General features: G+C 32.2%; 3 protein-coding genes across 7 annotated transcripts; all 3 read left to right on the top strand.

Annotated features, from left to right (window-relative positions):
* The first annotated feature begins 73 nt into the window (after positions 1 to 73).
* LOC143896992 (uncharacterized) lies at positions 74 to 1,982 on the top strand. 2 transcript variants are annotated; one of them, XM_077405257.1, is made up of 4 exons: positions 81 to 251; positions 488 to 532; positions 962 to 1,292; positions 1,677 to 1,980. In XM_077405257.1, exons 1-4 carry the CDS (start codon positions 208 to 210, stop codon positions 1,863 to 1,865), a joined length of 609 nt encoding a protein of 202 aa, XP_077261383.1. In that variant the 5' UTR covers positions 81 to 207; the 3' UTR covers positions 1,866 to 1,980. The 2 variants fall into 2 exon arrangements, with proteins under 2 accessions (XP_077261384.1, XP_077261383.1); XM_077405258.1 differs by lacking the exon at positions 488 to 532 and having other exon boundaries at positions 74 to 251; positions 1,677 to 1,982.
* A 576-nt stretch (positions 1,983 to 2,558) lies between these two features.
* Positions 2,559 to 6,705, top strand: LOC143897172 (uncharacterized). Of its 3 annotated transcripts, XR_013256864.1 has the most exons (5): positions 2,559 to 2,970; positions 5,736 to 5,986; positions 6,158 to 6,243; positions 6,325 to 6,354; positions 6,570 to 6,635. XR_013256864.1 is itself a non-coding variant. In XM_077405568.1 (4 exons), the coding sequence occupies exons 1-4, from the start codon at positions 2,901 to 2,903 to the stop codon at positions 6,696 to 6,698; spliced, it is 315 nt and encodes a 104-aa protein (XP_077261694.1). In that variant the 5' UTR covers positions 2,559 to 2,900; the 3' UTR covers positions 6,699 to 6,705. The 3 variants fall into 3 exon arrangements, 1 of the variants encoding a protein (XP_077261694.1); XR_013256863.1 differs by having other exon boundaries at positions 6,158 to 6,354; positions 6,570 to 6,648; XM_077405568.1 differs by lacking the exon at positions 5,736 to 5,986 and having other exon boundaries at positions 6,570 to 6,705.
* A 785-nt stretch (positions 6,706 to 7,490) lies between these two features.
* On the top strand, positions 7,491 to 12,485 carry Srpralpha (signal recognition particle receptor alpha). Of its 2 annotated transcripts, XM_077405563.1 has the most exons (8): positions 7,492 to 7,738; positions 8,526 to 8,895; positions 9,325 to 9,366; positions 9,536 to 9,674; positions 9,806 to 9,944; positions 10,336 to 10,871; positions 11,202 to 11,616; positions 11,971 to 12,485. In XM_077405563.1, exons 1-8 carry the CDS (start codon positions 7,622 to 7,624, stop codon positions 12,094 to 12,096), a joined length of 1,884 nt encoding a protein of 627 aa, XP_077261689.1. In that variant the 5' UTR covers positions 7,492 to 7,621; the 3' UTR covers positions 12,097 to 12,485. The 2 variants fall into 2 exon arrangements, with proteins under 2 accessions (XP_077261690.1, XP_077261689.1); XM_077405564.1 differs by lacking the exon at positions 9,325 to 9,366 and having other exon boundaries at positions 7,491 to 7,738.
* The last annotated feature ends 28 nt before the right edge of the window (positions 12,486 to 12,513 follow it).

The raw sequence follows: 12,513 nt of genomic DNA, 5'->3' as shown, positions 1-12,513 counted from the left end.
TTCGGGGCCGCTAGGGACGCGCAACAGTCGCTCTCAAGACTCCCTTCTCCTTCTAAACTCGCTGAGAGCAACTGTTGCGCGTCCCTAGCGGCCCCGAATAGAACCCTTCACCTTCAAGTCGTAGAAGTGTAGAAGAAGAAGTCAGAATTGGTCTTTAGATTGCTTTAGATCGTCAATTATCGCGGAGTGCCTCGAGAAAAAGGAAAAATGAAAAGATTGGGACTGTCTCTAGAGCCTACAGATTTGCCCAGGTAAGCGAGAAACTACGAGTTCACCTGAAATCGCATAATATGTCTATTTTGGTTCTGTTGAGAAGTTATTATAGTTATAATATACTACGTTTACGCGCGAGCGTTACTTCTGTAGTAACTTACGATATATCACTCGTTTACGCGGAATAAATTATCGTAAGTTACTACAGAAGTAACGCTCGCGTAAACGTAGTAATCGTTGTTGTATTACAATAATTATATTGATATATGTACAGGGTGGGGCACCATAAAATGAGACGCCTAAATATAGTTTTGCCCAGGTAAGCGAGAACCGAGTTCACCTGAAATCGCATGTCTATTTTGGTTCTGTTAAGAAGTTATTATAGTTATAATAGTTATCGTTGTTGTATTATAATAATTATATTGATAGGTAATTCTTATATATCAATAATCAATAATATATAATTATGTGAAAATAAAAGTAAAAAAAACAAAATATATATATCCGCAAATTATTATTTTGTTACCGACACATCGTGATATTTTTAAGTATTAATTAAAAATAAATGGATCATGAGTGATGATTTTCCTTCTTAGAATCTTTTTTACAATTCAAAATACACAACATTTGAAAATTACAAAGAAATCGGCAGAGAAGGGGGGGGCTTACACTCAATATTTACATATATTCTTTATATTATTCTCCATTGTGTGATAATGATTATAACATGAGAAATCTAACTTTCTAGTGGCTCAAAAACCATTGGTAAGCAGACTGAAAACGTTGATGGTCTTAAAAATAAAGTTGCCAAGTTGGAGAAGCAAGTGGAGAAGTTGGAGAAGAAGCAGAAGATTGATCTGACAAAACACGTGGAAGGATCTAAGAAACCTGAACTTGTTCTATACGGTCAGAAGCCCCTTTACCGCATTCCAAAAGCAACATCATCAGCTATATTTGGAAAGTCTGGTTGTAGCTGTAAATCTGTGTGGAGTTGCTCCTCACAGATTTGTGGTTGCGTGAAGAACAGCAACAAATGTGGTCTGTCATGTAAATGTGACAATGAAATGTGTCAAAATCAGGTAATATTATTATCTGAAGGTATGATGTTTTTATGTATAGTAACCTGAAAAGAAATTTATTGGTATTTTACAGAAACCAGAATATGATCAAGAGAAGAATAAATTGTGTTGCAATTAGGCTGGGTTCGTCTTGACGCTTTCAGCGCTGTAAGCATCATTTCATCTTCGTTGCACATCGAATATCAAATGAAGATAGAACGATGCTTTCAGCGCTAAAATCGCCAAAACAAACGCAGTCTTAGTCACATCTGTAAATAGTTCCTTTCTTTAAATTTTTAAAATATTTGCTTATAATTCTAAACCTATGAACAAATTTTATTATGTAATAACTATTATGGAATAATAAGAGTTTTTTAATAATATTAAGAACTGATTATTTCACAGGCAAGACCAGTTCAAACCTGGAAAGCCACTGGTTGTAGCTGTAAAGGGAACTGCTCCTCACGAATGTGCGGTTGCGTGAAGAATTCCAACAGCTGTGATCCGTCATGTAAATGTGACGAAGAAATATGTAAAAATAACAGATTGTGTTATAAAGATAGAGATATGTATCTAAACATTAACATATGTTAATACAGTTATATTTTACAAATGTTAAAGTTTAAAAGTACTTTATATATACTTCTATTTTTTTGTACGGTGTAAAAAATTTTTTTATTTTCAAAAATTAGAATAGTGTATATGTATTTTTATTTTTACTGATTGTATTTTTGTTCAAAAATTAGATATTTTGTTTAAAAACTATTCTTTTAATAAATAAAGATTTAATATGCAATGTATAAATATATTTATTTTTTCATGTACATCTCCGTGGATAGAAAGGTTATAAGTTTTGGAATATGTTTGAACCAACAAAATCTATATTCTCAAAAAACGACATAATATTAGAATTAAATATATAATTAAATAACAAGCGGTATAAATAGGAGTCTATATAGTTGTTAGGTAACGCAATGTAGAAGAAATATATTCGTAAATCGGCGCTTGACTTTTGGTTTCGGTTTGTATTAAAACATTAATCTTGTCGCAAACATTTAACTTTATTTTACAAATAACAAATACAAGCCGAATCACGATGGAGATTGCACGCTTATCTTCAATCTCACCGACGTTCGAAAAGCGTGCCGCAGTGCTTCCTCTGCTAGAACGGCGGTCTGACCTATTCTGTTATTGCTGCCGCGCGTTAGCAGACGAGCAATTCGCTTGTTGGGACACGTGACGGACACCACACGGAAAAGGTATTCACCGTATGAGATCATGATGAAACGCGCTGCGCCCTACCACTACGCTGGGCCGTGTCCCTCACTCTATTCCGTCGTGCGCCCATGTCAAAACACGCTGCCGCGCAGCAACGTCTTTCCTCGTACTAAGCACGGTATTTTTCCGTGCATCGCACCGGCTTTCGCGTTGCGAACGTAGCACGTCGCTGGGCCGTGTCCCTCACTCTCTTCCGTCGTGCGCCCGCATGTCAAAACACGCTGCTCGCGGCGCTCGCGCAGCAACGTCTTTCCTCGTACGTTCCTCGAACGTATAGCACGTCGTCAAGCGCTGCGCGATATTTCGACTTTCATGTGGGACTGAGAGAGTGGAAACTTGCGATTTTTTAATATGAGTGAAGACTCGTTGAAGAATATTTTAAATCAGTGGAAGGTTGGAGATCTTTTACACTTTTTCACTGGTAAGTTCATAATTATATTTTAATTCCAAAAGTAAATACTACTATCCAAAGTAGCTCAAAAACAGTTTGTTGTATGAATAAAATTTTACACTCATAAAACATAGAACATAAATCAATTTATAATAATTATTTTACACTTGATATTATTTTTGCAAAAAATCTTCAGTTTTTGTATTAACGAGTGACTGAAAAGATTGGCAATAAATACTAATTCAAATTCATGTGTAATCAATAAAATTATTTCATTACTGAATTTTATGATCCTGTTTTATTTGATAAACAAATTGCTAACGTATAACAAGCTGTTGTAATAAGTACAATTTCTACTAAAAATGTATTATAGATAAATGTATTATGATTGCTGTTATAATAAAGTATTTGTTGAAAACGATACCTTATTCCTAAACAAAAATGTTTGTTTTTCTTAATCTCTTTCAAATAATTGTATTAATGTAAATATAAATTAATGTTAAAAAAGTTTCCAGGAAAACTATAAATCTTTGTGTGTCAGTTTCAAAGACAGTTTAACACATGAAATTATCTCATTAAAGAATTATGAATGTGTACCTATTCTTTCAGTATTTTTGTCAGAATTCAGCCAAAATAATTTATTTTCTGAAAAATATAAACAGTTCCTTTGGATTACTTTTAACAAACTGGCTACAACAGAATAAGCGATTGACAACTGAATAAATTTGTGTAAATCAAAATATTATTGATAATTGATACTGTAGTAAGAGTCCCAATCCATAGTTGCCAACAAAATATAATATAATGAAAAGTTGAATATATAATTACAGAGTTATATGAAAAAGATTAAAAGATATAAGCATTTGCGAATAATAGGGTATCAGTTTTAAGATTTTTTTGTCGAAAATATATAAATGCATGTATTTGAGGAATAATAAATACATAGTTGTTTCCATATATCTACATTGGTCAATTATATAATGAAAATTTTACTGTACGTGACAGTTCTAACATTTGACTAAAAAATTAAAGTTTAATGATTAAAATTAATTATTAATTATTAATATTTTTATTAATATGTATATTAATATACATATCTATTTATTATATTTGTCAAGCTAATTTTCATCGAAAATAAAATCTAATTAAATTATTATATATGTAAAATTAAGAAAGAGTAGTTCAACGGGTCGTCTTTATCTATACTACTGTCCAATTCAAGAACCTAGTAAGCATTTTTGCATTCATGTAAAAATTGAGTTAGTGTACTGAACATTTCTCTGAAAACTTTTACTATTTAATGATCAAATTACATTTATGACAAAACTGTTATTTAAAAGGCAAATTTTTATTTATTGGACATCAGATTATTTAATGATAATGCATATATTAAAATAATAGAAAACAATCACATTTAATGTGTATATAATATATAATTGATGTTGAAATATTAGTTATAATTTTATGAAGAGCGACTTAATGTGGACTATTGACACCTATATAAATAGCAACTCAGTACTGTTGAGTAGTAATACCCAACAGTATCATCATTAAAAAATTTAGCAGCATGTCGATTAGCAAAAATACATATTTGCACTATAAATACAAAATAAAATATTCATTTGATTCTATTTTTAAACCAGAATGTCAATTAAATGAAATGTAATTAGAAGAAATTTTCCTCAGTGTTTTATAAAATCATTTTCTGGTTACATATGGTTAACGTATGTATTTTGTGTTTTATTACAGTTAAAAAAATTGACAGCGAAAAATTTAAATTACTTTCCAAAAATGATATTGATAATATTATACCAGCACACCATCCGTCGAAAGCTTTATTTGAGTTCTCATATAGTTTCCATAAATATTCTAAAGAATGTTTTGAAACAAATAATAATGCAACTCAATCCAAAATATCTGCAACAAACGAAGCCAATGTAACTAATCCTCAAACTAATCATGAATGTGCTTCCGTTCAGGCCGATATGTCCGATTCTTGTTTACAAGATTGTTCTGAACAAAATATGCTTCATGAATCTAATGCAACAGAAACCGATTTATACAAAACGTTTTCAAATGAAATAAATACTAATTTTGACATAGTAAATTTTGAAAACTACGAAAAATGTTACAGTCAAAGTAAATATACTTAAATTATTATTATTTACTTATTAAAACAAATTTGAAAAATTTAATTGAATCATATAATTGACGTTAAACGATGCAATTAGGTCAATATTAAAGCTCTAATGCGTCTGCTTTACGTCAATTCGTAAAATAATTATTGTATTGTTTTAAATAAATACACATATTTTTAGTTAAAAAAAACAAAGACCTGTACAGACTGCTAGATGACGATAAAACCATATCAGGCAATGCGATACTTCTCGCATATGCAAAAAATTCAGATATTTCGATTTTTCGAAAAACATTAAGTCGTATCATAATTGATCACGAATTATCAATGTCTAAAAAATCTTCACCTGAATTTGCGTAAGATGCTATTTCATTTAATGTTAATTTGTATTTACAATGTATAACTTATGTTAAACAATTGGTAATACTGTCAATCTATTGGATTTATAAAAAATTTTTTTTATTTCAACAAAAAGGAATCAGTTCAATTTTACATTTTATGTTTTGCATGTTTTTTATAATGCATGATAAGTATTGTATCCCACAGCTGTGAATGTGTGCTTGTACAAAATTACATGTTAACGATTTGTAATTACTTCTTTATGCTAATAATATAACACGATATTAAACAAGAAACATTCTTACATTTTTTATTGTAGCATATGTAGCAAAAGGTTCATAGAATTATCTCAATCAATTATTGAACTTTTTCCCAACGAAAAGAAAGATTTATATTATGAACCATCTTATGCCGTATATGAGGAAGATGGCATAAACCTGGATGAAAAAAAGGCTGTGCGAGCTAATTCGACTGGACTTTTGTATAATGCTTATTTAAAAGTAAGAGATCAATTAAGGGCCGCTGGATATATATTTCCGACAAAAAAAAGAGTATTACAAAACACTAAAGGTAATTTATGTACGAAAGACTATGTTAAAATAATTTTAATGAAAAATTATTCTATTAACAAATAAAAAACTATTTTTATTAAATACCAGTGTTAATACTTATGTTTTTAACGCTTATGTAATTTTATGATGTTGTATCCTAATGAATGTTTTATTTATATACATATTACAGAAAACTCTCGCACAATAGTTGATTTATCTATTTTGTACGAAATAATAGATAATGACGATATAAAAAAAATTGATACTGCGAAACATGTATGGACTAAATCATTTCATCATAGACAAAAAAGCTCCTTTGATAATAATAAAGGAATAAATATTATTAAAAAATTTCAGGTTTTAAAAGGTCAAGTGGCTTCATATTTGGTATGCACTTCAGTATTTCTTTTTTTATTGATCTTTTCAACCATTTATATATAGATTATTCTATTTTATGAATGAATTTTTAATGCAATTTGAATAACGTGATAATAAAAATAACTATGGTTAAATTTAAACTAAATTAAACACATTTTTTATAAGTCGATTAATTACATTCATTTTTGAACAGTAACTTTTTAAATTTTATTGTATCTTTTTAGATTCTGTCAGACTTTGAACAACGTTACCCAGCGCAATCTAATAATTTAAATAATAACTGGGCCAAGATTGCAGATAGCATTATTAAAACTGCAAAAAGAAAATGCAAACCTCAATCAAAAATAATATAGAAACCAATACCACCAATCTCACAAAAGAGTCAAATTTTATAGTTACTGATTATACAAATATAAATGATATTTTTGAAAAACACAACACAATAGATGACGACAGTAAGAGAGTGCTACTATTATTACATTTTTATTTTTATATATTAACAACCGTGCACTCGCGCGAATCACGTATCTCTCGATCGTGAATAGCATCTCGTTTTTAAGAAATCGAAGCAACTTCAGAAATGTTACATACACGTCAAGTGATCACCGTAATTATGTTCTTTTATTTTCCTTTTATTATTTCTAAAACATTACACCACCATTTTTATAGGTTATATTTGCTGGAGCAATTCCTTTTTTTTAATTGTTGATTTCTAATTCACCAAGTTGCAATAATCAAAATCTAGGATCTAATTCAATCTGGTATGGATTGTAATTAATTTATAGATTTCTGAAAATTTTCACAAAATAGGTCTTCTTCTTCTTCTTCTTCTTCTTCTTCTTCTTCTTCTTCTTCTTCTTCACGTCGCACCTTGCGCGCTGCGGCGGCGCTGCCGCCGGTGGAGCAATGGCGGACAACGGCGCGAACGCCGCGAACGGCGACTAGCGCGAAGATAGGTGTCTGTTATCGACCGTGCAGTGCACATGAACCAAATGACCGACAGTTTCAAAGAGTGGATGTAGCACGGACACAAACCAAATTCATCGACAGTATCGAAAAGTGGATGTGACTCGTAGTTCCAATTCCTGAAGGTGGATGTGTGGCGCTACTGTACGTACGGCCTGGCAAAAGCGTCCCAAGAAAATCGCCCGTCGCCGTCACTCATTGCGCCTCTAGGGTTAGGTCGAAAGTCGTCGTTCGGCCGTTTACAAGAGGCAGGTTCTCTCTCTCTTTCTCTCTCTCTTTCTGTCTCTCGCGTTTAAGCATCGTAAGAATCATGCTCGATCTTTTCACGATATTCAGCAAGGGCGGCATAGTGCTCTGGTACTTCCAGAGCACGTCCCAGATTTTCGCGCCCAGCGTCAATGCCCTGATAAGGAGCGTTATATTGCAGGTGAGTCGCGAGAGTGTGACCGCGCGTCTGACAGGAGTGACAGGCACAAGTCGACGGTCTGGCGACCTTTGACCCCGTATTGCACGATACATCTCTTCGATCTTCTCGCGTTAAACTCACGTTCTGATCCACTTGATCGTCGACTCCTCTCGACGGTATCTCATTTATATTTTTTAAATACCGCAGGTATTTGTTCTCACATGTCACATGTCTTCAGATTTTTATCTTTTTCCCGATCTGTCATTTCGACAAATAGAAGTAGTCCAATAGTATAATATAAAACAGGAATATATATTTTATACATGTAAAGCTTGGTTGAAAACTGTTTCAAAATCTACAGATGTTCTTTGAATTTGCAAACTAGTTGTACATAATTAGTAAGAACGAGGTCGTTAGGTTAAATGCACCATATGGTTAGAGTTGTCAAAACAAATTGTCTTATGAAAGATTCTTTTGCTTTGTAAATAAAATTAAATTAAATCAAAAGAATGGATGTGTTATAAAAAAAACAAGTTTTCTGTATTTTATTTTTCTGTGAAAAGTTTATTTGGATAATATAATTCTGCTTCATCTAAAAAAGTTAAATGTCGGTGCTGGTGTAATGAAAACTTGTCAATAAATATATATATATATAGTTTTATATAAAATATTAAAAGTAAATGGAACTTGGTGTTAAAGAATTAAATATGTAAAATGAATTTTTTTTTTTTTTATATATGTTATTAGTAATTCTCTGTATCTGTGAGATTTAAGAAGATGAGGTTCTTTACAAAAACTAATTTTTCAGGAACGTACAGGGAATCACAGCTTTGATCATGACTCCCTGCGACTACAGTATAAACTCGACAACGAGTTCGAGCTGGTATTTGTGGTGGCGTATCAGAAGATACTGCAGTTATCCTACGTGGATAAATTTCTGAATGATATCCATTTGGAGTTTAGGGATCGCTTCAAGAACGAACTCGAGAATTCAAGCTGGTTCGCCAATTTTGAATTTGAACCAGCCTATCGTTCGGTGCTCGAACGAGCTGAACACTGGTCGCGCTCACAGGCTAAGATACCGAAGCAAATGCGCACTTTTGACGAGAGTCAGAAATCCAAGAAGACTGTTGCTAGTATGATCGAGAGAAAGGACGATAAAGATGATAAGAAGCCAGGTATAATCATAACCAATAGTATAATTACGTTGTAATGCGTTGACAGTGTATATAGCTTTACCTAATTTTGAGAAAAATAAGCTTGAATTTTAAAATCTAAATTTAAAAGAAAAAAGTAAAAGAAGGGTAAATCTTATTTGTAGTCATTTTTAAACATAATATTCAGATTTGCTGTATAAGGGAAAGTTTACACGCATACACACGTAGAATTTACAAAAATAACATTTATGCAATAACAATGTTCTCAGGGAAAAAAGAAATATAGTATAGTAGAAATATAGGAATATTACGTTTATTTTATTTTCGCGGTACGAAACAGTAAGGAGACTGATGTAGCATTTGGAATTACAAGCTATTTTTATTCGGTAATTTTTTCCTTCTCAATCTGGATAATGCTAAAACAGCGGTGATTTTCTTCTTCGCTTCTAGGTAAAAAGAAGAAAGCAAATAACTGTAATGGGGATTATCATAGTAAGTAGCATTTGCGAAATCCTTGCATGCTGGTGTGCTATTGTGTAATATTGCATGAATAAAATAATAAAATTAACACATATAACTTTAGTTTGCTGAAATTTTATTTGGAATTTTTTTCCCTTTATTTAATGCTTTGTATTAAATTAAATGTATCTTGATGCTGCAGCAAAAATTCAAGATATTCCAAGACAAGAGTTGCCGAAACAGCAAGTGGAACATAATGGGGAACTCGATGAAGAAACGTTGATCACCAATCGTATGAAGCTCGCTCAGAAAATGGCGGGAAAGAAGAAAGCTGACAAGCAGTAAGGATACATTCTCTTTTTAATTTATTTTAATTTTATTTTTATAAAAAAGAATTTGTAATTGTTAATATATATATAAAATAACAAATTTATAAAAAGTAATAACGTAATAAAAACAAATATCGTACCAGGAAAAGTCCTAAACCTGAGAAAGCTGGCAAGAAACCACGCATCTGGGAATTGGGTGGCACAACCAAGGATCTTGCTACATTAGAGCGAACTAAAGACAAGCCCGAAGAGAATGACGATTATGTGGCAGCCAATACAGCTGTAATATTTTTTCTTTTGCATTCTTTTAGTATCAAATTTATTGAAAAGTTTATTTCCTACTTTCTATTTGATTAGACTGAGAATCTTATGAATTTCTTTGATCGATTTAATATTTTCAAACTGATAATCAGGTTCTATCGTTTCATTCTTTTTTATTTTTGGAAAATTGTGTATAAAAAAATTGTATATAATTGTTAATGAATATAGAATGAGTTAATTCTTACAATGGCGAATCGAAGAAAATAATTGAAATAAAATGGACGAAGAGAAGTGTGAAAGAAATGAAATATATTGAATGAACTGTGATTCTCAGCCGAAGAAATTGAGATTTGTCATATATATTTTCATTATTTATATTGTTCATTTATATCTTCCGTTGCTTTCCCTGTAGCTAGTTGGACAGATGAAAGGTAGTATACGCGATCTCGAAGTGAACAGCGATTCTGAAGATAGTTCCGATCAGGAAGAGATAGAGCAATCCAAGCAGCAGCAGATGCAGAAAAAAACGAGTATGTTCTCCATGTTCAAGAGTCTGGTCGGCAGCAAATCTCTGAAGCAGGATGATATGTTACCGGTTTTGGAGAAACTAAAGGATCATTTAATCACCAAGAATGTTGCCGCGGACATCGCGCAAAAGTTATGCGATTCTGTTGGCACAAAGCTGGAAGGAAAAGTACTTGGCACCTTCGACAGCGTAGCAAACACCGTTAAAACCACCCTAACGGACGCTCTAGTACAAATACTGTCGCCCAAGAGAAGAATTGATATTCTGCGAGACGCTTTAGAAGCGAAGAAGAGTAACAGGCCTTACGTGATGACTTTCTGTGGCGTCAACGGGGTCGGCAAGTCAACGAATTTGGCCAAAATCTGTTTCTGGTTAATAGAAAATAATTTCCGCGTGTTGATAGCTGCATGCGATACATTCAGGTAAATGAGTATTGACAAAATTAACAAAACATGCTAATTTTGCCCACCAATTTTTTAAAGATTTATTATCATTTTTTAAATTAAATTACTATTATTTAATAGTAATATCTTATTATATCTTATAAATGTGTTTGAAATACAATTTTTCTTATTTTTTATACGCACATACATTTCTTTTATTTCAATTATTTCAAAATAAATATTTTTTAAGATATTTTAATTTGTCACTTATAACATGCCTCATTCTGTATAGTATAAATTCTAACAAGTTTCATGTATAACAGTTTTACAATTAATTTAACCTATAATGACAATAATTTTATGATTCAGAGCTGGAGCTGTCGAACAACTGAGGACGCATATGCGGCATCTGAACGCTCTACATCCACCAGAGAAGCACGGGAATCAATCGATGGTGCAGCTATATGAGAAGGGTTACGGTAAGGATGCCGCGGGTATCGCCATGGAAGCGATACGCTTTGCGAGGGACTCCAGGGTTGATGTTGTCCTGGTCGACACTGCCGGTAGAATGCAGGATAATGAACCGTTGATGCGAGCTCTGGCGAAGCTGATTAAAGTGAACGAGCCGGACTTGGTATTATTCGTGGGGGAAGCTCTAGTCGGCAACGAAGCTGTGGATCAGCTGGTGAAATTCAATCAGGCCTTAGCTGACTACAGTCAATCTGCCAATCCTCATATTATCGACGGTATCGTGTTGACGAAGTTCGATACGATCGATGATAAGGTAAGTTTTTCTTTCTATGTATAATCTTTATCACATATTTATTTTTTTTGTCGAATTTTTTGAAGTTCTTGATTCCTGAAATACGAAAATATACAATTAAGAATTATTCTGTAGGATTGATATTTGTCCTGCAAAAATTATATTTTGTTTGATCTCGTTTTAAGTAATTTAATTTCTATATAGAACACATAAATTATTATATTTATATTAATATATTGATTTTATTATATAAAAATATATATTAAATATAATATAACACACCCCCACACATGTATATATGCATAGGAAATATATTTTCCTACGTAATATCTATTAATTTTTTACACACCATTTACTCACAAATATTATTTACAGGTCGGCGCAGCTATCACAATGACATACATCACTGGTCAACCTATTGTTTTTGTTGGAACCGGCCAAACTTACACCGATCTAAAATCATTGAATGCCAAAGCAGTGGTACACGCTTTGATGAAATGAGAGGTGTTAACAAGCAATAATAAACCTCTACAAGCGTTCTATCCGTAACATTCGTAGATTTTATTCAAGCTTTGTTACACATTGTTACAGTCGAGCTCTTGTATTATGTCAGGACTGAATTAGATTATTGTCTGGCCAGACCAATCGAAATGGGGGCTAAAAGGAAAATTAAGGATAGACATGCTAACTCAGGCCTGATAAGTAAATATAAAAATTCGACTGTACAAAATTTCGCGAGAAATCGCGTTATGTTGTTATGAAAACAAAAAAAGAATCTGATATTAGGAAGAAAAAGAAAGGAGGAAACTGATTGTGCTCTCAATTGGCGATGTATTAGGTTACAAACAATTGTATTTATCAAATAAAGTTGGATATTTCACAGTTTAGAAGTAGTTTTTGTTTCACAAGGCGCAATCG

This window comes from Temnothorax americanus, unplaced genomic scaffold (genome assembly GCF_048541705.1).
Source record: "Temnothorax americanus isolate GAGA-0224 unplaced genomic scaffold, ASM4854170v1 Scaffold2, whole genome shotgun sequence".
Lineage (NCBI taxonomy): Eukaryota > Metazoa > Arthropoda > Insecta > Hymenoptera > Formicidae > Temnothorax > Temnothorax americanus.
This window is presented reverse-complemented; position numbering and strand designations above follow the sequence as displayed.

Bases quoted from the DNA above. Each gene is read 5' to 3' on its own strand.
- LOC143896992 (XM_077405257.1), top strand. From the start codon at position 208: ATGAAAAGATTGGGACTGTCTCTAGAGCCTACAGATTTGCCCAG. The intron at 252-487 runs GTAAGCGAGAAA...ATATATGTACAG, and splicing joins GAGCCTACAGATTTGCCCAG to GGTGGGGCACCATAAAATGA. The intron at 1,293-1,676 runs GTAATATTATTA...ATTATTTCACAG, and splicing joins ATGAAATGTGTCAAAATCAG to GCAAGACCAGTTCAAACCTG.
- LOC143897172 (XM_077405568.1), top strand. From the start codon at position 2,901: ATGAGTGAAGACTCGTTGAAGAATATTTTAAATCAGTGGAAGGTTGGA. The intron at 2,971-6,157 runs GTAAGTTCATAA...TACATATTACAG, and splicing joins TCTTTTACACTTTTTCACTG to AAAACTCTCGCACAATAGTT. The intron at 6,244-6,324 runs GTATGGACTAAA...AAAAAATTTCAG, and splicing joins AAATTGATACTGCGAAACAT to GTTTTAAAAGGTCAAGTGGC.
- Srpralpha (XM_077405563.1), top strand. From the start codon at position 7,622: ATGCTCGATCTTTTCACGATATTCAGCAAGGGCGGCATAGTGCTCTGG. The intron at 9,675-9,805 runs GTAAGGATACAT...ATATCGTACCAG, and splicing joins AAGAAGAAAGCTGACAAGCA to GAAAAGTCCTAAACCTGAGA. The intron at 10,872-11,201 runs GTAAATGAGTAT...TTTATGATTCAG, and splicing joins GCTGCATGCGATACATTCAG to AGCTGGAGCTGTCGAACAAC.